At 45.4% G+C, this 25,828-nt stretch overlaps 1 protein-coding gene across 6 annotated transcripts in view; it reads right to left on the bottom strand.

The window, feature by feature from the left end:
• The window catches only part of GTF2IRD1 (GTF2I repeat domain containing 1), a 129,710-nt gene that overhangs the window by 43,585 nt on the left and 60,297 nt on the right, over positions 1-25,828 (bottom strand). For all 6 annotated transcript variants that reach the window (XM_055001940.1, XM_055001941.1, XM_055001943.1 and 3 more), the window contains exons 2-9: positions 25,284-25,412; positions 19,231-19,372; positions 13,608-13,754; positions 12,136-12,319; positions 10,733-11,043; positions 8,345-8,440; positions 4,482-4,565; positions 655-838 (exon numbers count right to left, since the gene is read on the bottom strand). In XM_055001940.1, coding sequence (XP_054857915.1) covers positions 655-838; positions 4,482-4,565; positions 8,345-8,440; positions 10,733-11,043; positions 12,136-12,319; positions 13,608-13,754; positions 19,231-19,372; positions 25,284-25,406 — 1,271 coding nt within the window. In that variant the 5' untranslated portion in view covers positions 25,407-25,412. The remainder of the gene's footprint in view (positions 1-654; positions 839-4,481; positions 4,566-8,344; positions 8,441-10,732; positions 11,044-12,135; positions 12,320-13,607; positions 13,755-19,230; positions 19,373-25,283; positions 25,413-25,828) is intronic.

The raw sequence follows: 25,828 nt of genomic DNA, 5'->3' as shown, positions 1-25,828 counted from the left end.
AGCGTGGAAGCAACACGTCGGAATCCTGTCCCCCGTACTGTGCCTTGACTCTGCCTCTGGATAGCCCTTGCTCTGACTGGTAACTGACCTACGGACCTCTTGACTTAGCTTTTGAATTCTGGACTTTGGACTTGAAACACTCACCTGGCTTTGAACCCATGCACTGACTTTGGACTGGACTCAGACTATCCTGCCTGTGCTGACCCGGCCCACGACAGTAAGCTTTTTATTATCCTTTTTTAAATGTTTGTTTTCTGCTCTTTTTATTGGACTTTTAATTCTATGAATAAAATTTTAAAAAATGTTGCAAGCTGCTTCAGATCCCTTTCTGGGGTGAAAACAGGAGAAATACTTAAATAAACAACTAAAAATTTAAAAAGGTGATTTTCAAAGCTGAAGCAGCAGGGACGTAAAAATTCAAAGTCATTCCTGCTGTATCAAGACAATGAATCCCAACCGACTGTCCCACATCCCACTGCCCTTGGATTGCCCTGCACAAAAAGTGAAGCAACTTTACAAGCAAGTACCTAAAATATTACCCTCAGACTTATGGCTCATACAGCCTCAGCAGCCTCTCAGAAATGGTTATTTGTCCCGGTATGGTTGGAAATGCCTACTTGCAGCAACTTTGAGTCTGCTGTATGAGCCACGTACCTTTTGATCACAAAGTGGATGCGATGCCTTTCCTCCAAAATCCGTTTGAGCTTTGGGACACCATACGTGCAAGGACGCTTGAATGGGATTTTGTCTGGGATCCCGATGATTTCCACTGCCTCTGGGTCGCATGCAATTTTCCGATAAGGGACAGGAACCATGTGATCCAAACCCAATGCTTCCGCTGAAAACAATTTGCAGAACAACATTAATTCCTTTAGAACAGTGGTTATCAACAACTTTTTGATGTGGGACCTGTAAAAGAAACATTCCCCTCCTCCCCTTCCTTCTTGGTTTCCTTGCCCAAGAGATAGAGGGGACTCCAGTCTGGTGTAGCAGCAGGACTCTAATCTGGAGAACCGAGTTTGATTCCCCACTCCTCCACTTGAAGCCAGCTGGGTGACCTTGGGTCAGTCACAGCTCTCTCAGAGCTCTCTCAGCCCCACCTACCTCACAGGGTGATTGTCGTGAGGATAATAAAAACATACTTTGTAAACCGCTCTGAATGAGCATTAAGTTGTCCTGAAGGTTGGTATATAAATCAAATGTTGTTGCTGCTGTTATCCACGTGCATGTGAAAGGACTTGCCCCACTTTCCCCCTTCCTTCCTGCTGTATGGGGTAGCGTGCCCTCACTCAAGCTGTGCCCTTCCTTTTTCTATCCACAGACTGAGGCATGGATAAGGCTATATTCATTTGAGTGTATGTGCATATTGTCTTACACTCCCCTCCCCCTTAGCCAGCTAACCTCCTGTAGCCCAGTCATGAGTTTTTGGTCTATGTGTAGAATGAGCAGTCAAGCACATAGGTGAGGGGTTTTTTACCTCAGTGCGAGATCTTTAAAAAGGAAGAGATCTTTATTCACTGAGAAAACACACTTGATTCACTAGAGCACAAAGCATTGGAATCAAGTTGGTGCAGAATGCTGCAGCTCGATTGTTATCAGCAGCTAGGAGGATCGTGAATATTACTTCCATTCTGCAGTCACTCCATTGGCTACCTATCAGTTACTGGGCTCAATTCAAGGTATTGGCTATCACATACAAAGCTCTTCATGGCCTTGCATCTGACGAAGAGAGCTGTGGTTCTCAAAATGCATCTGATAAAATGTATCTCGAAATGTATCTGACATGCATCTGATGAAAAGAGCTGTAGTTCTTGAAAGCTTATGCCTCAATAAAGTTGGTTAGTCTTAAAGGTGCTACTGGACTTTTTACTAGTTTGCAACTACAGACTAGCACGACTAACTCCTCTCGATCTATCTTCATGGCCTTGGTCTATCATTATCTACAGGACCGCCTCTCTCTCCCTATGTTCTGCCATGGTAACTTTGTTCATCTGAACAGGGGCCTTCTGCAGGGGCCACCTTGCACATAGGCAAAATGAACAGCTGCCTGTACACATGCATTCTCTGTTGTGGCCCCCACCATATGGAACAGCCTCCCTGGAGGTCAGGAAATCTTCCACTCTCTTGGCTTTCCAAAAACAATGCAAAACTGAATTATCCAAGAGGGCTTTTTACTCAGACAGGTGGGCTGTACTGTAAGGAAGGAAGTGGTCTCAAGGAGAGCCATCAGTACAGAGATAGGGACCATAGACTTTACTACTATGTACTGTTTGTTGCTGTAAATATGATCTTACTGGGTAGTTTCTTTGTTGTTTAATATGTCAGGCTTAGAAGTGTTCATGCTTTGTTTCAGCATTTCTTTAGCCCTGTATTGGATTTCTGCTTGTTTTAAATCTTTGCAAACCTGCATTTGTATATCCCATTACATTATTGGTTGAAATGTCTTTTACATTGACTGTACGAACACACAATATGTTATCTACCTTGAGTCTCGATAAGAAAGGTGGACTATAAATAATGTAAATTAAATAAATAAATACAGTATATAAACTGTGAACCCAGTCACTTGTATCAGCTGCTCCTCTCTTAGAGAAATGGCTGCCTTTAAAAGCACTACTACTCACAAGCAGGGCCGGATCGATGGGGGGGCAAGGGGGGTAGTCTGCCCCCGGTGTCACCAAAGAGGGGGTGCTGGGCGCGGCTGCCAGCCGCCAGGAGCACACTGGAGCTGGCGGCAGCAGCACAGAGGGCTGGGTGGCCGCCCGCACCGTTCGCCTGCCCCACCGACAGGGTGGCTAGCTTGCCACATGCACAGGACAGGGAGCATGTAGCAAGCTGGCCGCCCCATCAGCAGGGCAGACGAACAGCGCAGGCGGCCTCCCAGCCCTCCACTCAGCCGCCCACGCTGCCACCGCCAGCTCCACGGTGCACCCTGCGCCGGGGCGGCCAGCTTGCCGCGAGGGTGGCATGCTTCTGGGCCCCTGCATGATGACCTCACAGAAGTGGCATCATCACACGGTGCCAGGAGTGCGCGAATGCATAGCGCGTGCACAGGGGCAATACTGGACTTGGGTTGCCCTGGGCGCTGGCAACCCTAGATCCAGCCCTGCTCATAAGACCAATCTGATCAAACAAAGCACAAGTCCAACACTGTAATACTGAACGCAAGCACCTTGAATGCCTGGATACTCAAAAACCAGGCTTAGGTACAAGATGCAAAAACCGAGAGTCAGCAAATTATGACAATGCAGCTCCCATAACCTGTGGTGAAGCGTGTCATATCAAATCAGGCCACTGATTGTTCTAGCTAAGCTGTCTACGGTGGCATGGACTCTTCTGGACTTACAGACTTAATTCCACACGGCCTTAATTTGGAGGAGAAGACATCGTTATTAGTCTAATCTGCCTCTTCCTCTCTTGCTGGTGTCTCCTGAGAATGCCATGCTGATAGTTTCCAAAACCTGTCACCTTGGTTCCCAGGGCACCGAAAAATCAGCTGTTACAAAGCAGTCAGAAGCCCAAATGTTTTAATTACAGGCTTTTAAACTCCTCTGCTTCGTCTCTGACTCACAAAAGCTTAAACTGGAATACATTTTGTTAGTTTTAGAGGAGCTGCTAGACTCTCGATTCATTTTATTTGCATAAACCAAGATCCTGAATCTACCGGCTTGCGGCCCGATTTAACTGCTTTAAAAGACACATACATTTTATAGGCAAGGCATGCACATGATACAGACAAGAAAACACAGTAAGGTTAAAAGGGCATGAAATGCAGACGGAACCCTCCATATTGATTTGTTTAAAATATTTATACTGCCACCTTTCTCTCAGACAACTGGAACCCGAGGCAGGTAACAAAAATAAATCAATAGGGGGGAAAGCCCAATAAGAACAAAAATACACTCTTCACAAAACGGCAACGAAAATACCCTCTTGACTTAACAATGTCCCTGGTTTCCTGTCAACCTTTAAGTTCGTAGATCTTCTCCATTATCAGAGGACCCCAAAGAACCTTTTTGAACCCTTTCGAAGTTCTGCAACCCTTGCGAAATTCCCTCAAAGTCAAAGCCCTCCTCGTTTTTCTTGGGAAGCCATTCCAAAGGGTGGACGGAGGGGGAGGACCTGCCCAAAATTGTAGGTCTAATACAAATAAGCACCATGATAATTCAAAGCAGCTCTGCCTAGTAGTAATAGTGCTGTTAAGCTAATTCAACACCCGTAGTGTCTGAGAAATGCTCTCTCTCTATTCATGCCCTGGTTAATGTAAAACACGAGCTAGAACTTGAGTAGCTAGAATCTACCATACCAAAAGAGCAGCTAAAAGAAGGGACATGTATCATATGGCTTCTACTGCTATGCTGCTGCTAGGAAATATTTTTTTAAAAAAAAATCCACCGCAAAAGCAAAACAAGACAGCTCCCCTGATGATATGCAAAACATAAGCACCACAGATGAAAAACGGGCGTTTTCCTCCCACTCACCATATCTGCTGTTAAACAGAATTTGCACACATTCCCTCAGGGTGTTGATGTCTTCGGTTTCTTTGATGAAACTGTCCCATTTATCTAGCAGAAACAAAACGAAGAAAAAGATTCCGTACGGCAGCAGAACAACAGATCCCCAGTCTCTCTTGCCCCCACTTGGGTTGGATCCAACAGTTTGCCCCCTAAAGCTAAGTGAGGAATCTTCTGTCGAAGGATGGAGTCTTCTTCCAAAAGACAATTCCTCCGTGGATGTGAACCCAGTTACTAGAAGATCGCTGTACACAGTTTCTGTGGTCAGCCACAGCTCCGGTAACAACATTATTCAGTGTCGCTGTCAACTCCCAGCATCTTTTTTACCGGCCTCCCCTTTTCAAGAAAATAGCACTTTCAACTTCAGCATTGCCCACATCTCTCAAAGATTATGGACAGAGATGAGGAGAAAATGACATGTTATGTAAGAGACCTGTGAACTGATTTTCCAATGTTAAAAAAAGAAACTGAAGAGGGTCTCTGATTTGATATGGGAAGTGGTTCTAGCACAGAATAAGCTCTCATTCATTCCATATGCTGTTTCTTTGAAATAAATCTGCCCCCCCTAAGATAGTTTCAGGTGGGCAGCCATGTTGCTCCACAGTAGCACATCAAGATTTGAGTCCAGTAGCATCTTAAAGACTAGCAAGATTTTCAGATTATAAACTTATATCTGAAGAAGCAAACTTTGACTCTTCAAAGCTTATACTCGAGAAATCTTGTTGCTCTTTAAGGTGTTACTGAACTCGAATCTTGTTCCCCTTTAAGATGTCCCAATTCTTAGCTAGAACTGGGGAAAGAGAGGTACATTGTGGACATCTGTCTCTCCATTCTCTTGGGGGAATCAACGCAAGGGAAAGGGTTAAACTTCCCCTGTCCCAGAACTGTAGCCCTGAACCACATGTAGGGTTGCCAGATCCCCTTACCCTTTGGGAGGGAGGGAGGAGACTATTGGGCGCTCGCGGCCTGTGCGATGACGTCACTTCTGGGAAGCGACATCATCATGCAGGCACACGCTGCCCCTGGGAGCACACCTGCACTCCACAACAGGCCAAATTGGGCCCAATTCAGCCTGAATCGGGGAGCTGCAGAGTGTGTGAACGCTGTCAGGTTGGCGCAACAGGTCCTGGAGTGCTCCTGCGGTCCGCAGAGGCCCAATTCTGGCCAAACTGGGCCAGATTTGGGCTGAATTGGGGGCTGATTTAGACAACTGTGAAGTGTGGGAATGCTGCTGGGGTGGCATGACAGGCCCCAGAGTGATCCTGCACTCCGCAACAGCCCAATTCGGGCGAATTGCACAGCTGCAGAGCACGGGAGTATTGCCAGGGCAGTGCAATGGGCCCTAGAGTGCTCCTGTGCTCTGCAGCAGCCCATTTTGGGCCAAAATTGGCCTACTGTGGTGCGTAAGAGCACATCGCACCACTCAGAAGTGTGCCCTGGGAGGCGCATTTCCCCTCCCTTTCCCCCACTGGCCAGAGGGGATGCCGCAGAAAACACAAAATGAGGGAGAGATCAAAAATCTCCCGCGGTCAAAACTTACAACTCCTATCAACATTTAAAGTGCACTGTGCAAAAGCCAAGTGGGGGATTGGCAACCCTATCCACATGCTCCCCCTGCCAGCAGTGCCCCCACCTCCCGCCCAGCCAACAGCTTTTCAGTTTTATAAAGGAAAACAGCCAGAAATCTAAACACATGTCACTTGTAGTTTAACCCGGAGTGTCGTTTAAACTCCATGGTTGTTTTGTTAAAACCATTTAGTGTGGCATTTTAAAACACAGAGCAGACTGCCTGGTGTGTAACTTGTTGCCTAACACACAAATTCTATCAGCTAAGCTCCGGAAGTAGACTCACTTATCAACTGCAGAATTGTGGAAGGGTAAACTGTATAGTGCTAAAGAACAAGTTAAGTTTTTGCAACCATTGGTAGGGTAGGAAGGGGAGCAAGAACAACCATTTTGGACCAAGGCAATGCCCCCCCAAAAGCATTATACAAGAAGCACGGGTCTTGATTTGAGTTAGTACATTTGGGTTGAGAGACTGTCAATCAGACCATACTTCTCAACCCAGAAATCATGATCCTTAGGTGGGTCAAGAAGTCTTCCTGCTGGGTTATGAGCCCCCATAGACAGAGAGCCAGTTTGGTGTAGTGGTTAAGAGAGCGGAATTCTAATCTGGAGAGCCGGGTTTGATTCCTCACTCCTCCACTTGAAGCCAGCTGGGTGACCTTGGGCTAGTCCCAGCTCTCTGGAGCTCTCTCAGCCCCACCCACCTCACATGGTGATTATTGTTGTGGGGATAATAATGGCATACTTCGTAAACAGCTCTGAGTGGGGATTAAGTTATCCTGAAGGGCGGTATATAAATCAAATATTATTATTATTATTATTTATTTTAAACTGGGGTAACTTTGTTTATTTAGGTATTTAGAACCTGCTTTTCAACTCAATGGCAACTTAAAGTGGCTTATTTTAAGATCCAGTTTGGTGTAGTGGTTAAGAGCGCAGGGCTCTAATCTGGAGAGCCAGGTTTGATTCCTTGCTCCTCAACTTGAAGCCAGCTGGGTGACCTTGGGCTAGTCATGGCTCTCTGGATCTCTCTCAGCCCCACCCACCTCACAGGGTGTTTTGTTGTGGGGATAATAATAACATACTTTGTAAACCGCTCTGAGTGGGCATTAAGTCGTCCTGAAGGGTGGTATATAAATCGAATGTTATGTTATTATTATAATTTTGGCTGCCTTTTCAAAAGAGATTGATTGCACTTTAGCCCGGATTGGAGAGAGGCTTGTTGAAAGGAATTATTAGTCAGAGGAAGATAAAGTCGTGCTGAAAGGAATTATTGGCCAGAGGAAGACAATGCTCGAAACGAGCCAATATGGAAGAAGCTGGCAAAGCTCGTAGCCGACGCCAACAACGCCCATACCTCTAAGTATGACTTTCAATTGACAACACAGGAGGAATTCCTACGACCAATATTTAGTGTGTGTTTAAAGAAGGGGACACATATGAAGTATTGAAGAACCAACTGAAGTCCACCTAGTATTTTGAATGGGAAAGGGGACTATGTGATTGGTCATATGTTATACGTTATGTAACAATCGAAGGATATTTCACCCAGTAAAGGCAATGGGAAAGCTGACGATATGAGTGTTTGTATTATATCAGACAGACATTGTGTGGTATATTATATTGCTATTGACTAGTGATATTTGTATAGAGGGGTATGTTATTATTATCCTCACAACAATAATCACCCTGTGAGGTGGGTGGGGCTGAGAGAGCTCCAAGAAGCTGTGACTGACCCAAGGTTACCCAGCTGGCTTCAAGTGGAGGAGTGGGGAATCAAACCTGGTTCTCCAGATTAGAGTCCCATCGCTCTTATCCACTACACCAAACTGGCTCTTGAAATGCAATTTGAAGAGGCAGCACAATTGAAATCTATACACTACTCAATTCTTTGCACCTCCCAAGGTTCACCTGCCAAAAAGCATAACCATACCTGATTTGATGGTTGTTGTGGGTTTTCCGGGCTGTATTGCCGTGGTCTTGGCATTGTAGTTCCTGACGTTTCGCCAGCAGCTGTGGCTGGCATCTTCAGAGGTGTAGCACCAAAAGATAGAGATCTCTCAGTGTCACAGACACAGAGATCTCTCAGTGTCACTGTGACACTGAGAGATCTCTGTCTTTTGGTGCTACACCTCTGAAGATACCAGCCACAGCTGCTGGCGAAACGTCAGGAACTACAATGCCAAGACCACGGCAATACAGCCCGGAAAACCCACAACAACCATCGTTCTCCGGCCGTGAAAGCCTTCGACAATACATCATACCTGATTTGTCATGGACGATAGAGAAAAGGATCCGTTTAGAGGAGTGCACGTTCTGGATGAGTGGGCCACTAGGAAGAGCAGATTTCTGACTTGGACCTATCAGGAAAAGAAAGGAAGCAAAATGAGAGAGAAATCAGGATGATAAAAACAAGGAAAAGAGGGCTCTTGTACATTCAGTGCAGCAGTTGCAGAGATTAACTGAACACGCAAGTGCAGTCCACTGGGAATTTGTGCCTTCACATGAGCATCACCTAATCCCAAATGTGCGAGGATCTACTGCAATCTACTCAGGTATTGGGAGGGGGGTCTTAAAATAGGGCCCTCAGAAACCAACTCCAGCACCTTTTCTCCTGTACCGCTAGAACTGAGTTTCTGCCACCAGCTTTGCAAAAACAAGCCATCTTCCTCAAGGGTACCACATTGTAGCTTGCAGCACCAACCAGCCACGCCCCATGACAGAGCATTCAGTCAGCTAATCTTAAAGGCCTATCTCTTTCCACCATAGCCCATAAAAGCCCTGGCCTCAGAGCCTGCCCTTGTCTTAATTTTATTAATTATATCAATATGCAGCATGTGCTATAGCTTGCTTCCCTCATCCAAGGCAGAATTCCCAGGAGGAAGGTCTCCCATTCAGGCATCGATTAGTCCCAGGCCTGCTTTGTTTCAGTAAGATTGTTGCATTATAGACTTTACATATGTTCCCTGGGACCTGGTCTGAAAGCCCCCAAGACAGGGTACCCTGCAGCTGGATTTGATGTGGTACTGAACTGAGATGTAGGCTTGAAGAATGCCATTTGGACTGTACCACTAGTTAGAGATGTGAAGGCTCAGGAAAAAAAATAAAACCAGAAAAATACAAAATTTGGAGCTTAGATGCTTAAGGAAAATATGAATGAAATGCCTTTTATGATCAGGTTTTACTTAATCAAAATGTATAGCATGGAAGTCTGAGGCTTTTGCAGCAAAGAGTGGGAAATGTGTGAGAGCGCTGCAAAAAAACTTCTATGAAATATTTTTTTCCTTTTGGAATAAGTGAAATGTGCTAAGACAGAATACAGTGCAGCATATCGCAGCTCTCTCATTTTAGCACTGGGATTATTTGCAATTTTGCAACATTTAAAGCATTTATATGTTTAACCTACAAAATTATAAATGATTCAGTTTATGTTGTTAAAGTAGCAAAACAGGTTTAGGTTTGATAGGGAAGTATTGCATTGCAATTTCATTTCGATTCCTCGCCCCCCCCACACACTGATTTCGGGGTGGGGGGTGGGGGTCCAGGAAGCTGAGCAGGCTGTATAAAGCTCTACATTCAGACCTTTGTTCTCAGCCCATTCAGCTCTTCTCAGGAGATGACGAGCGAAGGATCTTGCCTAACTCACACCCTGCTCTCTTGCACCCTGCTCTCTCTGACTGGAGCTTGGCCCTTGCTTGGTTTGACTCCACCTTTGTAACTCCCCTGTACCAGCTCCCAAGTCCATCCCACACAGAGTGTCGATGTAGTGTGGTGACCAAGAAAATTTGGTTGTGACTGGGGAGGTCTCTTGATCAAATCTCGCCTCATCCACGAACTCTCTAGGCCAGTGACCCCCAACAGGGTGCTATTAGAAATGACAGGAAAATGAAACTTTCAGAGACAGAAATGGTATTGCTCAGGGGTTATTTCGTAGAAAAAGAGCATGGGGAACTTATTAGCATAACTCATTAGCATATGCCACACCCCTTGACATCACCAGAAATGTGTCATTGGTGTAACTGATTTGCATATGCCACACCCCCTGACATCACCTATCCTGGCTGCTTTGGACCCAATCCTGGCCATTCAGGGCCGAAATTGGGCCCAAAATGGCAAAAGGGTCTGAAAATGTCCGAAAAGGGGCCCAAAATGGTCAGGATCGGGCTACTGCTAAACAGAAGAGTGATCCACCCACCCGTCAGAGGCCCGATCTGGGCCATTTCGGCCCCAATCCAAGACGAAACGGGCCCCAAATGGCCGAGAGTCAGGTGGGCAGGGCCACCTGACATGTGACCTCTTTGGGGAACTGCTGGAACTGCGTTCCTGCACGTTCCCCCTCGAAATGAGCCCTGGTATTGCTGTTGCCAGGGGACAACAACAGAGAGGTGCTTCGAGCTCCATGTTTGCAAGTCTTGTTGGGGGCACTTAGTGGATCGCTGGCAATGGGATAATGGGCAATATGGACCTTTGTTTTGATCTAGCAGTGCTCTTCCAATGTTCTCATCAGCTTTGATTAGGAGTGGCAAGTCTATATCTTTATCAAAGCCATAGTGGCACACTTCCTCCCCCTGCCCTCTATTAAGTTCAAATCCAAGGAATCTCAGGGGTCTTTTCACAGCCATTCCTTGGACAGCAAACATGAATGCCATTACCACAGCAGTCACCGAACTCCTGTGGCGAAGGCACCTTCGGTTCTCCTGTCAGCCGGGGCCTCGGTATCTCGTTGGTCGCATTCACTCCATGCCGACCAGCAGGGCCCTCCTGCTTTATCTCCATGGCAATCTGCGCAGGTAGTGACACCCCGTACAGGAAACTATTGGTGGTGATTCCAGAAAGAGCGTCTTGATTGGCTGGTTTAGTGTGTGTGTTGTTGAGGCTGGGATCTCGACTGCCCTTTGACATCAGGGTGGAGGAGTTCATTTCGGAGCCAGGGGTAGTTTCTCTAATGGAGTCCTCAGGCAGCCTGAAAAGAGAAGGAAACACCAGGTAACTTTCAGTCCATCGTCATGCGGGAGGGATGGTTCAGCACTGCAAACAGGATCATATAATTGGAAGGGGACCCCCAACAGCATGTTTTATAGCGGCTGCAGATATGTGCTATTTCTCGTTGAGGAAATGGTATGTCAGATGGAAAGGTTAAATCACCTACTTCAGCCCTGCTTTTTATTCTGGGTCATACCCCCCATGGCTGCTTGGAGCCCTAACAAGGTTAGGAAAACTGACAATGAATCACCCAAATACCAAACGAGAGATCTATAAATAGTTCTCCCACATTAAAACAAAACTGTACGCAGCAATTGCGTGGGGCATTCAGATCGAGGCTGTGGCATTTGCGGGGGGAACTGTGAACTTCTTCATCCTACATAATTTTAGTGATCTCAGTCATCCCATAGTACATCGGTTTTGCTTGAGGGACAAAAAACCTCGGGAGCAATAATGGTAAAAGAAGAATTGTGTGTTTTAATTTCATCATCCCCGTGTTACAACCTCCACCCAAATTAGAATGTCCACAATTGCTATTTATGGTTACACAAAGAGTAGGAGATGGATTGACTAATTTCCCATCATCTTGATAGTCTGACCCTCAAAATCACCGAGGCAGGACAGCAAAGATTCTATGCGTTAACAGCTGCTTAAGAGGCAAAAAGTCAACCAAGGTCTTTTGGTGCTACACCTCTGAAGATGCCAGCCACAGCTGCTGGTGAAACGTCAGGAACTACAATGCCAAGACCACGGCAATACAGTCTGGAAAACCCACAACAACCAACCAAGGAATGCCTTTCATAGGAGGCACATAACAGACTTTATTAATTTCTGCCAGCTATGCAGCTGTTAAAGGTAGGGAAGTTGTATCTATAAGAAAAAGAGCACTCGTACCCATAGACCTGACACATTTGAAGTCAGCACTTTATGACTTTACATCTAAACTCCACAGCCAACTTTGATGCTCGAATCTTCGGTCAAGCATATTCGGTGACTCCAAGTAAGAACTTGAACACAAACATATCAACTCCCTCCTACTCAGTGCTAAATCCCTACCCAACGTTCCTCTTACCTTTTCAGCCTGAACCGCATACTGTGGCTATGTTCTAAAATGGCCATCAGAGATTTCGCATCATACTCCGTGGGCTTCCGGAAGGTGAGCCCATCAGGCAAACCAGCAACCACGAGTGACCCGGGCTCTTTCGAGAACTTCTCGTACGGTAATGGCACCACGCTGCTCTTCCCTAAGGCCTCACCTGGTTCAGAAGTGATGAGTTAGAATGCGAACGCAAGGCACCATGTGATGCCAGTCCCTCCTTGGCCGCAAACCCAAATGGCGGTTTTAGGTAAATCCCTTGATCTCAGCTGCAGCTCCCCAACACCAACTGAGATAAATGGAATTATAAGAATGATCACCCTGACCTGAACAGCCCAGGCTAGCCCAATCTCCTCAAATCGTGGAAGCAGAGCAGCGTCGTCCCTGGTTAGTACTTAGATGGGAGACTACAAAGGAAGACTAAGGTTACTATGCAGATGCAGGCAATGGCAAACCACCTCTGTTTGTCTCAAGCCTTGTAAACTCTGCAGGGTTGCCATAAGCTGGCTGCAACTTGATGGCACTTTCCACCACCATAAGAGTGAACTTTCTTAGAGGTACCACAAGAGAAGCTGCTTTACTTAAGTCTCTACTGCAGCAAAACAACAAAGAGTCTTGCAGTTCTTTGATGATTAATAGGTGTTCAGACCTTTGAAGACTGGAGCCCGTGTTTGTCAGGCAGAGAGAAATGGATAATATGAAAGCTCTTGCCACATAAATAGACTTTAAGATAATAAATAAGTAACAAATAGCCTTTAAGAGGTCACAAGACCCTTTGTTGTGCCCGTTTATAGGGTGGTATTCTCCAAGAAAGTTCGGGAAGCATGCTGAATACTAAAGAACTTGTGTAAAGTATTAATTATAATAGAAATTAATAACAATAGGAGACCTTCTGAGAGTCCGTAGCCTTATTCTGCACTGTCAACTCAGCTTACTAGAATTAGTGTGTTCTGGCAGTGTGGCACATTGGTTAGAGTGTGGCACTGGGGAAACCCAGGTTCCAAGTCCTCCTCAGCTACAAGGGTTAATGGGCAATCATGGATTGGTCATTCTTACCCTCAACCACATGTGGTTGGATGGGAGCATCTTGGATGAAAGATGAAATAAAAACCTAATAAATGATATTCAGTGCTTGGGCGCCACCACTACAGATGGCCAGAACTCAATACTGCAGCTACTAGGTTAGTAGGGAGTTAACTGACAAAAGGATCCATGAAGGTACCACGAGGGCCCCTAAAACTCCCTCTGTTTGCTCTGCATTCTGAGCAAGCTTGATCCAACCTGCTTCTCTTCCTCTCTACCTAATTTAACCTCCGCTATCCACCTCCAGCCCCAGATGTGATGGATCAATAATTTCAGAACACTCTCAAAGGGAAACCAAGCACACACCACAGTAGGAAGCAACCTCAGGAGAAGGAAAATGGAAATGGTTCAGGAGTGTTCCTTACTATAAAGCACATCAAAGACTTCTTCCACCATCTTCCTGAGAAGGTAAACATCCGATCCCTGATCTGGGGAGATCCGTGGAATGCTCCGGCCAAAGTCCTTGGCTTTCTTCTGGCTGTCTAGATCGTGTTCTTTCCTCTGTTGGATTCCTGCCAATGTGGTGGGGAGTATGGAGAAGAGAAAAAGAGAGAGGAGAAACGAAACTGTTCACTCTTGCGCCCTAGATTCTATACCCCTTTAAGCAGGCTGTGTGTATTCTATCTATCCACCCATTCCATGTCAACATGTAATCTGTTATCTGGAGCAGAACATGGTATCCTCTTAGCTGGGGCATGTGACCTCATCACCAGGGGTGCTGGTAGACTTTCCTTCATTTTCCTATGCCAACTAATCTGCCATGAATCTCAGTGAGAAAGGTGGGCTATAAATGAAGTTAATTAGTGTGTACAGACATATCTATAGAAGCCAGAGTGCGATTTTTTTGAGTATGCAACAAGGATCCCTCCCCGCAACTTGAAAAAACTATTCTGGGCACAGAACGGTGTGGAACTGTTTCCTCTTGAACTTGATTCTCTTAGGAGGTGTGCTAGAGCTTAACGGAAGAAATCTATGTTCAAATTTCTGCTCAGCCATGAAGTTCTCTGGATGAGAGTCAGTGTGTGCAACAACAACAACACTAAATTTATATATCACCCTTCAGGACAACTTAACACCACTCAGAACAATTTACAAAGTATGTCATTATTATCCCCACAACAAACATCCTGTGAGGTGGGTGGGGCTGAGAGAGTTCCTAGAAGCTGTGACTGACCCAAGGTCACCCAGCTGGCTTCAAGCGAAGGAGTGGGGAATCAAACTCGGTTCTCCAGGTTAGAGTCCCGCGCTCTTCTTAACCACTACACCAAACTGGGTCTCAGTTTGTAGTGGCTAGAGAGATGGACTAGGATCTGGGGAAACCACCTTTAATTTCCCTCTTCTGCCTTGGAAGCACATTGGGTGACCTTGGGCCACTCATACCTTCTCAGCCTAAGCTACCCTGCAGGATTGTTGTGAGGGGGGGAATGGAAGAGAGGAGAATGATGTAAGCTACTTTGGGGAGAAAGGTAGAGTATAAATGAAGTAAAGTTTTAAAAATAAAATCTTGGGCCAGTATTGATCATTTAGCCCCACATACTACACATGGTGGTTGTTTGATAAAATGAGGAAAGGGAATCTGGAATCCCCTATCTACGCAGTTCTGAATTCCTTATAGGAATGGTGGGTTAAAAATGTGTCCGACCGAAGTCTGCACACACCCTAACTTCTCTTCTGCTTCCAGTCCAATTGTAGTTGATATCTCGAGGTATAGAATGCCCAGCTACCGTGTTTGTTCATTTGTTTTTAAAGGGGTTTTGCACTTTATTAATTGTATGTTAGGGATGGCAGCTCTTGAAAGAATTGGAAATGTTGCTGTATCAACCTTGCATTGGAATTTGTAATTAAAAAGACATGCCAGCTCATGAGAACACCTCTCTTCAGCAATAAGGCAAGCACCTCTTTTCAGTACATAGAAAATATTTTCCTGTACGCATCTCAGGGTAACTGATACGATGTATTTATTTTTGCAAAATATTTGCATCTTGCATGCTCAGCTTTGCTCAGGAGGTAGTTTCCAAACAGATTTTTTTAAAAAGCAGTTAAAATACAACCGTAATCATAAAATAAATATCAGGACTGTGGAGGAAAAAGGTCACAATACAGCAAAAAAAAATAGCATACCTTGCTTTCAGGTGCTTGAGTGGGTCAGTCTCCCTACGGTGCGTTCCCCGCCTCCAACTGTCAACTGCACTCAACATTCCATGCCTCTTGGAGCATGCTCAGTTCTTTGGGGATTTCCCCCCCTTTTAGTTAATGTGTATGTGTTCTCACATACCAGAGGAGTCCTCTCTGGTGAAATCTTCCACCCACCTCACCTGTCCCAAAAATCCATCTCAAATTTGTTTTATGCTGACAATGCCTCCCCCAGATTAACTAGGCTGACTTTTCTTCTCCCACCCCACGGCTCTTTTCCCCTTTAATGCAGCCGGCCTTGACATTCTATCCAGGGGTCATTTTGTAGAAAAAGAGCTGGAGGAACTCATTAGCATAACTCATTAGCATGACTCATTAGCATATGCCGCGCCCCTTGCCATCACTGGAAGTGTGTCATTAGCATAACTGATTTGCATATGCCACACCCCCTGACCTCACCTATCCTCGCTGTTTTGGACCCAATCCTGGCCATTCAGGGCCAAAATAGGGCCCAAAATGGCAAAAAAGGGACTGAAAATGGCTGAAAAGGAGCCCAAAATGGTCAGGATTGGGCTGGTGCTGAGCAGGAGAGTGATCCACCACCCGTCAGAGGCCCAATCCGGGCCGTTTCAGCCCCAATCCAGGCCGAAATGGGCCCAAAATGGCTGAGTCAGGTGGGCAGGGCCACCTGTCATGTGACCTCTTTTGGGGAACTGCCGAAACTGTGCTCCTGCCCCCTCAAAATGAGCCCTGATTCTATCCCATCTGAAGCATGCCCACTCCCTCCTCAGGCTGTTTCCTTCTGTTAAATTACGTGTATTTGTTAAATTACATATTTTTTGGCAGATGTAGGGATTTCTCCTGTAAAGCAGGAGACCCTTACCTTGCCTGTAGGTAGCCCATTGAATGGCTTCTATCAGTCACAAATGACTCAGCCCCTTTACTATTACATTTAATGATAACACACTGAGATTTTTTTTTTTATTAAAAGAAGCTGAACCACTATGCTGTAACTTTCGGGCCACAGCGAACAGGTTAAGGTATACGACAGAGCAGGAGAAAGATATCTTTGCTGAAGGCTGAATGCTTACAATGGATTAGACCTGGGGCGAATTTTACAGCTGACTCCCACTCCACAGATAATCCCAAGCAAGCATTGACCTTGACAGACCAGCAGGGCTAATATTTGCACGAGAATGAACTGTTCCTGAGCAGTTCCACCAAGGGGATTAAACACGAACGCAAATGCGCTTTCCACCAGCACTGAGCATGCAGGCACTCCCCGATGCTTGATTTTTCTATTGCACGAATACTCACAGGATTATAATTAAACAAATACGTTCTTTTTCTCCCCTCATCCCAGGGCACAGACCCAGTTCTCTAACAACTGCCTCCAAAGTGCTTTGAGAGACCAAATCAACGGGGCGAGATCGAGGAACCAGCTACACTGCACAAACAAAACTTTTTGTTTTTCTTTTGCGACTTTAGCTGCCTGGTTTGCTTTATCAAGGAGAATGGTATGGCAAAGGATTAACCCTTTCCTTTGGGGCAATTTTTTCACTGAAAAAAACACTTCCAAGCTGCTTTTACTTGTACTGGGGAAAAATATATAGGTATCTAAGCTTTCTGCAGTGGAGTTAAAAGCAACTCAGGGGTTGCTTTTAACCCCTGAACATGGCTTTTTTTGAGCCAGAACACCCCAGAACGGTGTTCTGGCACCTCTTTAAAATACCCACGTGACTGGTGTCAAGAGGATATTTTTAAAATGGCCTGTTTGGGCCATTTGGGGTCTGTTTGGGCCCAGATAGGGCCCAAAATAGCCAGGATTGGGCCACTGCCAGACGGAGGAGGGTTCACCTGCCCAGCTGCGACCCGTTCCAGGCCAACTCAGGCCCAATCCAGGCCATTTGGAGCCCATTTTGGCCATTTGGGGTCCATTTACGGCCTGAAATGGCCCAGATCCAGCCACTGCCAGGCGGGGGAGTGCTCCCCTGTAGTGGAGTGGCCCATTCTGGGCCGATTTTAGCCTTATCTGGGCCAAATTGGGCCCCACCATGGAGCATGGGAACACTCCTGGGGCGGCCACAGCCTGTGTGATGACATCACTTCTCTAGAGAGAGGCACGCCACCTCCTCCCGGGAGTTGCCCTGGGTGAGAGTTCCTCCATCTCTTTCCCCAGAAAAAAAGCCCTGGCTATGAAGGAATGGATTCTCCCTTTTTAAAAAATTCTTGCAATAGAACATGTGATGCTTAAGCTAATTACAGAAACAAATTAGTTAATGGTAACTGTGAAACAGCAAACTTAACTTTACAAAAAAGTGTGTTAAGTATATATGGCTGATCCTAGGCAGTGACCATTGCTGCTGCTGTCTGTTAATATTCCTGTTCCAAGACGTCTAAGAAGCTTTTGAGGTAAAGACATGGGGGGCACAGCATTGTGTGTCTCATGACACCACTTCTGGTAAAACCCAGAAGTGACATCAGGCAGCTATGGGAATCACCAGTCAGTCTATGGTAACTATAGAGTTTTTAGAGATTTCCAGAGCTACTCAATGTCATTTTAGGATGCCAGCTTCCAGGTGGGGCCTGGAGATCTCCCAGAATTACAACTGATCTCCAGTCTACAAAAAGCAGTTACCCTGGAGAAAATAGCTGCTTTGGAGGGTGAACTCTATGGCATTATACTCTACTGAGATCCCTCACCTCTCCAAACTCCACCCTCTCAGGTTCCACCCCACTTTCACCTGTGGAGCATGGCTTCTTCTTCTGCAGGCCAAAATGTCTCCTGAAATGCTGCTTCTGAAGGGACCCCAGCATTTTGGGGGGCATTTTAATCTGCAGCAGGAGAAGGGAGGCAAGAAAGTCACATTGGAGGTAGAAATCCTTCCATCTGGTGAAACTGCTCTGATGGATCTAAGTCAATGTTTATTAGAGAGGTGACCGGGGTGGTACTCAGTTTCCTGCTTTGGGTTTCCCGCTTTGGGTTTCCCTGAAGCAGGAAAACAATCCAGAATAACCCAAATCCCGAAGTAGCAAGCTGCTTCGAGTTTCATGTATTTAAACCACTTCGGTATGCTCCGTAAAGATTTGGTGCATATAAAAGTGAAAAAGCCAGGGGAAGTTTTGTCCTAGCTCACCTCCCCACACCCACTGACTGGCTCCACCAGTCAGCTGAAGCAAGGGCAGGGGTTTAAAGCGCCCCCAGTGCCGCTTGCAAGAGGTGTGGGGATCACTTTAAAGTTTGTGGCATTGCTCCAGCTGACTGGTGTGCTCTGCCAGTCAGCTGGAGCAAGAGTGTGGGTTTTAAATGACCCGAAGCCTTCTGAGGCAGTCCAAATAGCTTCGGAAAGCTTTGATTCAAGATTCTCGAATTGGTCCCTCGATGCTGGGCCTGATTCAGAAATCTCAAATCTTTACAAATCGGGTCTGATTCGGGTATTTATCCCGAATCAGTAACTCAAACTGCACACCCCTAGTGGTGACCATGGTAACCACAAATTTTCAGTAGTGCAGTCTCAGATTATGGAACCAGCTACGTACTGTGATTTGCCACATTCAGGATCTTTATTCATTTAGAATATTTATTTTGCCATAGATCCATATCAATGCCCGATGAGGCTTATGATAGGAACTATGAAATACTAAAATCCAAAACACACACACAAAACAATACAAAACAAAATGAGAGTAGCGAGTGCATTTTTAAAAAAAATACCATTGCACCAAAAAGATGGAAGAGCAAAACCCAACATGTTGGCCTGATATTGCTTTTGGCATTAAAAGTCTCACTTTTCGAGCAAAGGATTTCTGCAATTAAAAAAATGGGTCAACGGTTCTCTAAAGAACTCCACTCACTGCAGAACTTCTTGAAATCTGCCTGGACCTCCTTCCGAGTGTTCATAAAGACCCTCCCCTTCTCTGTCCCAACGACAAAGGTGTTTTCATCATGAACTGCAATGCAGGCAACCTCCGTGTTGAGTTTAGAAAGTGCTGAACACTGGAGAAACAAGAGAAAGAAGCACAATTGAGAACATCAAAAAAGAGATCGCATCCATTAGGCTCTTGCATTATCTCCACGCGACCACAAAACTATGTGCATATTTTCTAAAACTGACTATTGCAATACCTTCTATGTGGGTCTGCCTTTGAAGACCCTTTGGAAGTTTCAGAAACAAAAATGGTTTTTATTCATTAAATATTGTGACAATACAAAAATTCTGACCACCTCCATATTCTGGAGAACTTATTAAGTTTAGAAACTCAATAAAAGCCAGAACTCTGTACTGCCTGATAGTCACCCCAAATCTGTCCAATGACATGTCTGCGTTACACATTTAAACAGGGCTTTTTTTCTAGGAAAAGAGGTGGTAGAACTCAGTGGGTTGCCAGCACAGGGGGCAACTCTTGGCGGGAGGTAGTACCCCTGGTACCACATGCATGTGCGGAAAGTGCACACATGCTCCCAGGAGCACACAATGACATCACTTTGGGTCAGCTGGAACAAGGGGAAAGTCCCTGACTTCCTGACAAGCAGCTGATCCGCAGATTTAAATGTCCCTTTCCCTGCTGCTGCTAAGCAGCCGGAAAGGGGTATTTAAACCACACGAACCACGAACTAGTTCGTGAACTTGCCCCACTTCGTGAAAGTTCGTGGTTCCTGGTTCGTGAAAATGCCACGAACCACGAACTGCACGGTTTGGGTTTTTTGTGGTTCGTGCCCATCTCCACTGCAAACCAACATGGCTACCCACCTGGTATTATTGTTATAATTATATTGTTATTTCAAGACCCTCTTTCAAGCTGCAGATTGGAGTCTGTCCAATTTGTTGGAACTGAATTCCTTCCTCCCCCCACCCCCCGCACCTTTCCCCTAGAAATACAGTGGAAGAATCCAGTACTTTGTTAGACTGGAGCATTCAGCTCACTACAAAGGTTTTGCAAGCAAGAATCATTTGTTTAACTGAACTCAGAGAGACTATCAGTTGCATGTTCGTTGCTTTAACTACGTGTTTGGTTATGCGAGATAGTGTTGTACTGTTTCATATGGTGGAAGGTTTCGTGTAACAGACATTTTCTTGAAATTATCTTGCAAGTTTAATTCTTGATTTAGCTCCACAAGTTATACCAACTTAGAAATGTTATTTTGTTAAGTATCATTTCATTAATGTTTACATTGCCCTCCCGTAATACATAATATGCCCAAGATCACATGGGAAGGAGGACTGATGCCTGATAACATACATGCATTCTCTAAAACAAAGGAAACTAGGCTGTTTCCTTTAGAACTATTATTTTTACTAAGCAGCAGAGCACGGGCTTTGCATGCAAAAAGTCCCTGGATCAAATCCTTGGTATTGTTCCAAGCAGGGCTTTTTTTCTGGGAAAAGAGGTGGTGGAGCTCAGTGGGTTGCCCTCGGAGAAAATGGTCACATGGCTGGTGGCCCCACCCCCTGATCTCCAGACAGAGGGGAGTTTAGATTGTCCTCCGAGGGCAATCTAAACCCCCCTCTATCTAGAGATCAGGGGGCGGGGCCACCAGCCATGTGATCATTTTCAAGAGGTCCCGGAACTCCGTTGCACTGCGTTTCAACTGAAAAAAAGCCCTGGTTCCAAGCATCAGGTACTGGCAAAACGCTTTCTCTGTCTGAGATCCCCCAAGATTCCCTACCATTTGAAACAGGCACTCTTAGGCTCCGTTGGCCATTGATCTGACTCAGCATAAGGCAATGCCACATTTTCACAGGCAAACATATGCAAATGTAACTGCTTAATTAAGCCATGGACTACGACTCATACGATTTAATTGACTAGGATTTTTAAGGGACTGACAGACCCAATTTTTATTCAAATTGATGCGTTCTTGAGCTCTGATGCTGCAAAGACGCACACACACACAAATACCCACACACTTCCTTGCCTGATTCATTCGCACTTAAAAAAAATAAGCTACAGTCTTTTGCAAGAGACATAGCCAGGCAGATATCTTGTTTGTGGAAACAAGACGGTCTTATGTAAGAGTTCTACTGGTTTTTTTTTTTCAGATGGGGAATGGGAGAAAGACATTCATGCAAATTATTTTCTCTGTCATAGGAGAAAAAAGCCTTTGACATCTTGTTGTGGAAAAGCACACAGAGAGATTGGTAAAGGGACTATCAAAACAGCAGATTCCAACAAAAAGGTTAATAGAGAAACACAATATGTGTTTTTAAAGATTGACTTCAAAAAACACTTCTGAATGGATGTGGAAGCGATTTTCACTTCAGATCCCAAAGAAGTGAAGTGATTCGTCCTAGCAGCAGCCTAGAGAAAGGAATGCAGCAACCTTTCGTTACCAACAGTGCTAGCATGAATTCAAATAAAATCATGTCACCCCTCCTGTCCCTAGGCCTTTCCGGTGAAATTTTTACTGCTGTCAAACCCCATTTGCTTCATAGCCGCTTAACCAGTTTGTCGCATTCCATGACTGCCCCTCCTGCTGCAGTCTTTAGAATATTTGCAAACATACCATGATATCACAGAAGCTTGACAAATGGGAGGCAACGAACATTTTAGGGCATGGCAGGGTTTTTTTGCAGCTGGAACGTGGTGGAACAGAGTTCTGGCACCTCTTGAAAATAGTCATGTGGCCATTTGTGTAGAGAAGAAGGGGGAGACGCTTTGAGGTCCACAGGAGAAGCTGGTACAGGCCCAAAACAGGAGGGATGTAATGTGATTCTCATGAGAAGATTGCTAGAACCCTGCATAGATGTCCACACAGTAGATTAATCCTGATGGTACCTTCCTCCGTCAACACACTGGACAACATGTTTGCGTAAAGGCCTATACACACTGGTCACAAAATTGCAGTGTACACATTTCATTTTGTGATAACACACATTGGGGCCTAAGCTTATGGGGCCTGATGCAGACATGATGGCCAACCAGAAGATACACTGAGGATGCAGGGAAAAGGGGGCAAGCACTAGGGTTGCCAGCATCCAGGTGATGGCTGGAGATCTCTCAGAATTACAACTGATCTCCAGGCCACAGAGATCAGTTCCCCTGGAGAAAATGGCTGCTTTTGGAAGGTGAACTCTATGGAATTATACCATGCTGAGGTCCTTTCCATCCCCAAACCCTGCCTTCTCCAGGTTTCACCCCCCAAATCTCCAGGAGTTTCTCAACTTAGAGCTGGTGACCCTACAACACTATGTAGAACTAGTGGGATACTGACAGGAGTAGAATACTCCAACTGGATGAACTCCTGGCCGAATTCAGTGATGACATGGGCTTTTTTTCTGGGAGAAGAGGTGGCGGAACTCAGTGGTGGAACTCAAGACTGCACAATGATGTCACTTTGGGTCAGATGGAACAAGGGGGGAGTTTTTTAAAGTTTAAATCACCCTTGGCGAAAATGGTCACCTGGCAGATGGCCCCGCCCCTGATCTCCAGACAGAGGGGAGTTTAGATTGCCCTCTGCACCATGGTGGGGAGGGCGATCTAAACTCCCCTCTGTCTGGAGATCAGGGGGCAGGGCCAACAGCCATGTGACCATTTTCAAGAGATGCCGGAACTCCGTTCCACTGTGTTCCCGCTGAAAAAAAGCCCTGGCAATGACAAACAGTATCTTGCCAGAAGGACATCTCTATCCCACCACACTTCTCCACCCTACAGGGCCTTCCCCTTCAAAGCAAGCATCAGCCCCAAGAAGGTGTGAAATCTGACATGAGGGTGGGGATATTTTGGCTTATGAAAACAGCAAATGGGAGGGAAGGCAGAAGCCCCTTTCAGGCCCCAGCTTGCTCAGAAACGGTAGTCCTGCAAATTCATGTTTTTTATGTTTTGTTGGACTATAAAAGGAACCCCAATACAAATAGTGTTGGATGTCCCGTTTAGTTTGGACCTCAGATGAGAAAGCAAGATTTTCACCCCCTAGCTGTTCCATACCTCTTCTTTGCCACACTTTCAGCTCTCATAACAAAAACAAAAATGATACACAGTGTAGTGATTGCAATATAAGCAAACTACTATGGAAACCGGCTAATCACAGCCAAAACAAAGCGCTATATATAATATATCCTATATGAGCATACAATATGGTTGTTTACAAAATAGATACACTTAAATATAAAATACTCGTACATACAATATTGTAATAGCCAAACACAAAGAACTGCAAAGTCTACAATATGTTGATAGTAGACAGCCTTTACCTTGAGAGTTCCAACTTCAACACAATGTGCCATTCGTTTTAAACCTCTGTTACAGGTATGTAAGAGTATTTTATATTTAATTGTATAGATTTTGTAAATGTGTTTATTATGCACAACATATATATAACACTCTGCACAACAAAGAATCACAGGAAAACCTTCCATAGCTTCTGCCATGTGTGTTTAGAGGCAGGCTGGACATTCATTCCTCTTCCCTCCCTGCAAACCTGCCCACCTGCTTCTCGTACTGGCTAGGTTGGTCTTTCTAGAGGAGTGTGGCCCTCTGACCCACGTGCCATTAAGTCCCAGTGGGTCCAGCGACCACGGGAAGGGTCAGAAGGGTCTACTAAAGGGAGAGGCCAATGCAGGAAAGATCCATGATTCTTGTGCCAATGGATCACAAGATCCAATAACGGCATTATTCTCATTCCACCTCTTAAATCCCGGACTCTTGGTAGGTAAGAAAGACTGCAAAACCATAGTTTGTGATGTATTGTCGAAGGCTTTCACGGCCGGAGAACGATGGTTGTTGTGGGTTTTCCGGGCTGTATTGCCGTGGTCTTGGCATTGTAGTTCCTGACGTTTCGCCAGCAGCTGTGGCTGGCATCTTCAGAGGTGTAGTGACACTGAGAGATCTCTATCTTTTGGTGCTACACCTCTGAAGATGCCAGCCACAGCTGCTGGCGAAACGTCAGGAACTACAATGCCAAGACCACGGCAATACAGCCCGGAAAACTTACAACAACCATAGTTTGTGACTTGGACAAAATGGTGAACTACAGTTTTCCACAAATCCAAAAGGTTTTTTTCCCCCCAAAGGCCACACGCCAAAGGAGGAAGAAGTGTGTGAGGATCCGCCACAATTTACGTATTATCCGCTGCTTTAAATATGTACTCCTATGTACCACCAGTGCTCTATGTTGTCTAATGTTAGTCCTAGAATTGATCATGTTCTGTTTCAGTATTTTTATCTACTCTATATTGGATTCTTGCTAATACTATGTCTTTTAAACGTGTATCTATTCACCCTATGGCATTGTTTATGGAAACGTCCTTGATACTGTATTGAAATGTACTTGATACTGATTGTACTAATCTCATACTGTGTAATCCGCCTTGAGTCTCAGTGAGAAAGGCAGACTATAAATGACATAAATAAATAAATAAATTTCGTCCATGTATGACCAAAACTCTAATGAGATCAAATGAGCCTAATTTCATTAGATCTTAGAAGCTAAGCAGGGTCAGCCTTGGTTAGTCAGCGGATGGGAAACATCCAATGGAGACCAGGGTTGCAGAGGCAGGCAATGGCAAACCATCTCTGTTAGTCTCTTGCCATGAAATCCCCACCAGGGGTCGCCATAACTCAGCTATGACTTGAGGGCACTCTCCACAACCACCAATGGCCAAAACCACAGCTTGCCTCAGAAAAACACCACAGCCTCTGCTAGAAATTCCACAGAAATCCCACATTTGTTTTGTGCAAAGATCCAACATCTTTGTAGTGGTTAGAGTTGGACTAGGCTGTGGGAGACCAGGTTCGAAGCCCACTCTGCCACAGGTTATCTTGAGCTAGTCACCTTTCCTGTCAGCTTAACCTACCCTCTCAGGCCCTCAGGCCTATTTTTGTGAAGATGAAGCACAATGTTGTAAGCTGCTGTGAGTCTCCATTACAGAAAAAAGCAGAGTTTAAATAAATAAATGCCAAAACCTTACCATAGAATCTAAGGCAGATACTAAACTGGTGATGACTTCATCTTTCTGAGAGAACACCACGTGCCACTGGTCGTGTCTGGAGTTGTTCGGTGGTCCATCGGAGAGCTTCCCCAACAGAGCCATCGTCACCTGAAATAAAGCAACACCACACGCTTAAGGTTAGGCACGTTTATTTGTTTCATTTACAGTTCACCTTTCTTCCTGAGACACAAGGCATATTATACACTTTAAAACAACACAATAGGCATAGCACGTAGAAGAAACCTCCAAGGACTCACAGGATGCATCTCATTTGCCCCACTATTTCTCTTTCCCTTTCCTGAAAAAGAACATAGCATCTCCCCTTTTCCTGCCTTCTTCTCTCCTTCCCACATACCAGCCAAACTGCCTTTATCTACCCTGCTGTCTTTAGCTTCCTCTCCTTCCTTCCCCCTGGCAGCCTCTATCTGGGAAAACTATAGCCCAATTATACAGTGCTGACTGTCATGCTGTTGCTCCAAACTTGCAGGGGCATCTCACTGTACCCTGTATCTCCCTCCCCACAC

The sequence above is a fragment of the Eublepharis macularius genome, chromosome 17 (genome assembly GCF_028583425.1).
Source record: "Eublepharis macularius isolate TG4126 chromosome 17, MPM_Emac_v1.0, whole genome shotgun sequence".
NCBI classification, from domain to species: Eukaryota; Metazoa; Chordata; class Lepidosauria; order Squamata; family Eublepharidae; genus Eublepharis; species Eublepharis macularius.
Note: the sequence above shows the minus strand (reverse complement) of the source record. Positions and strands in the feature narration are given on the sequence as shown.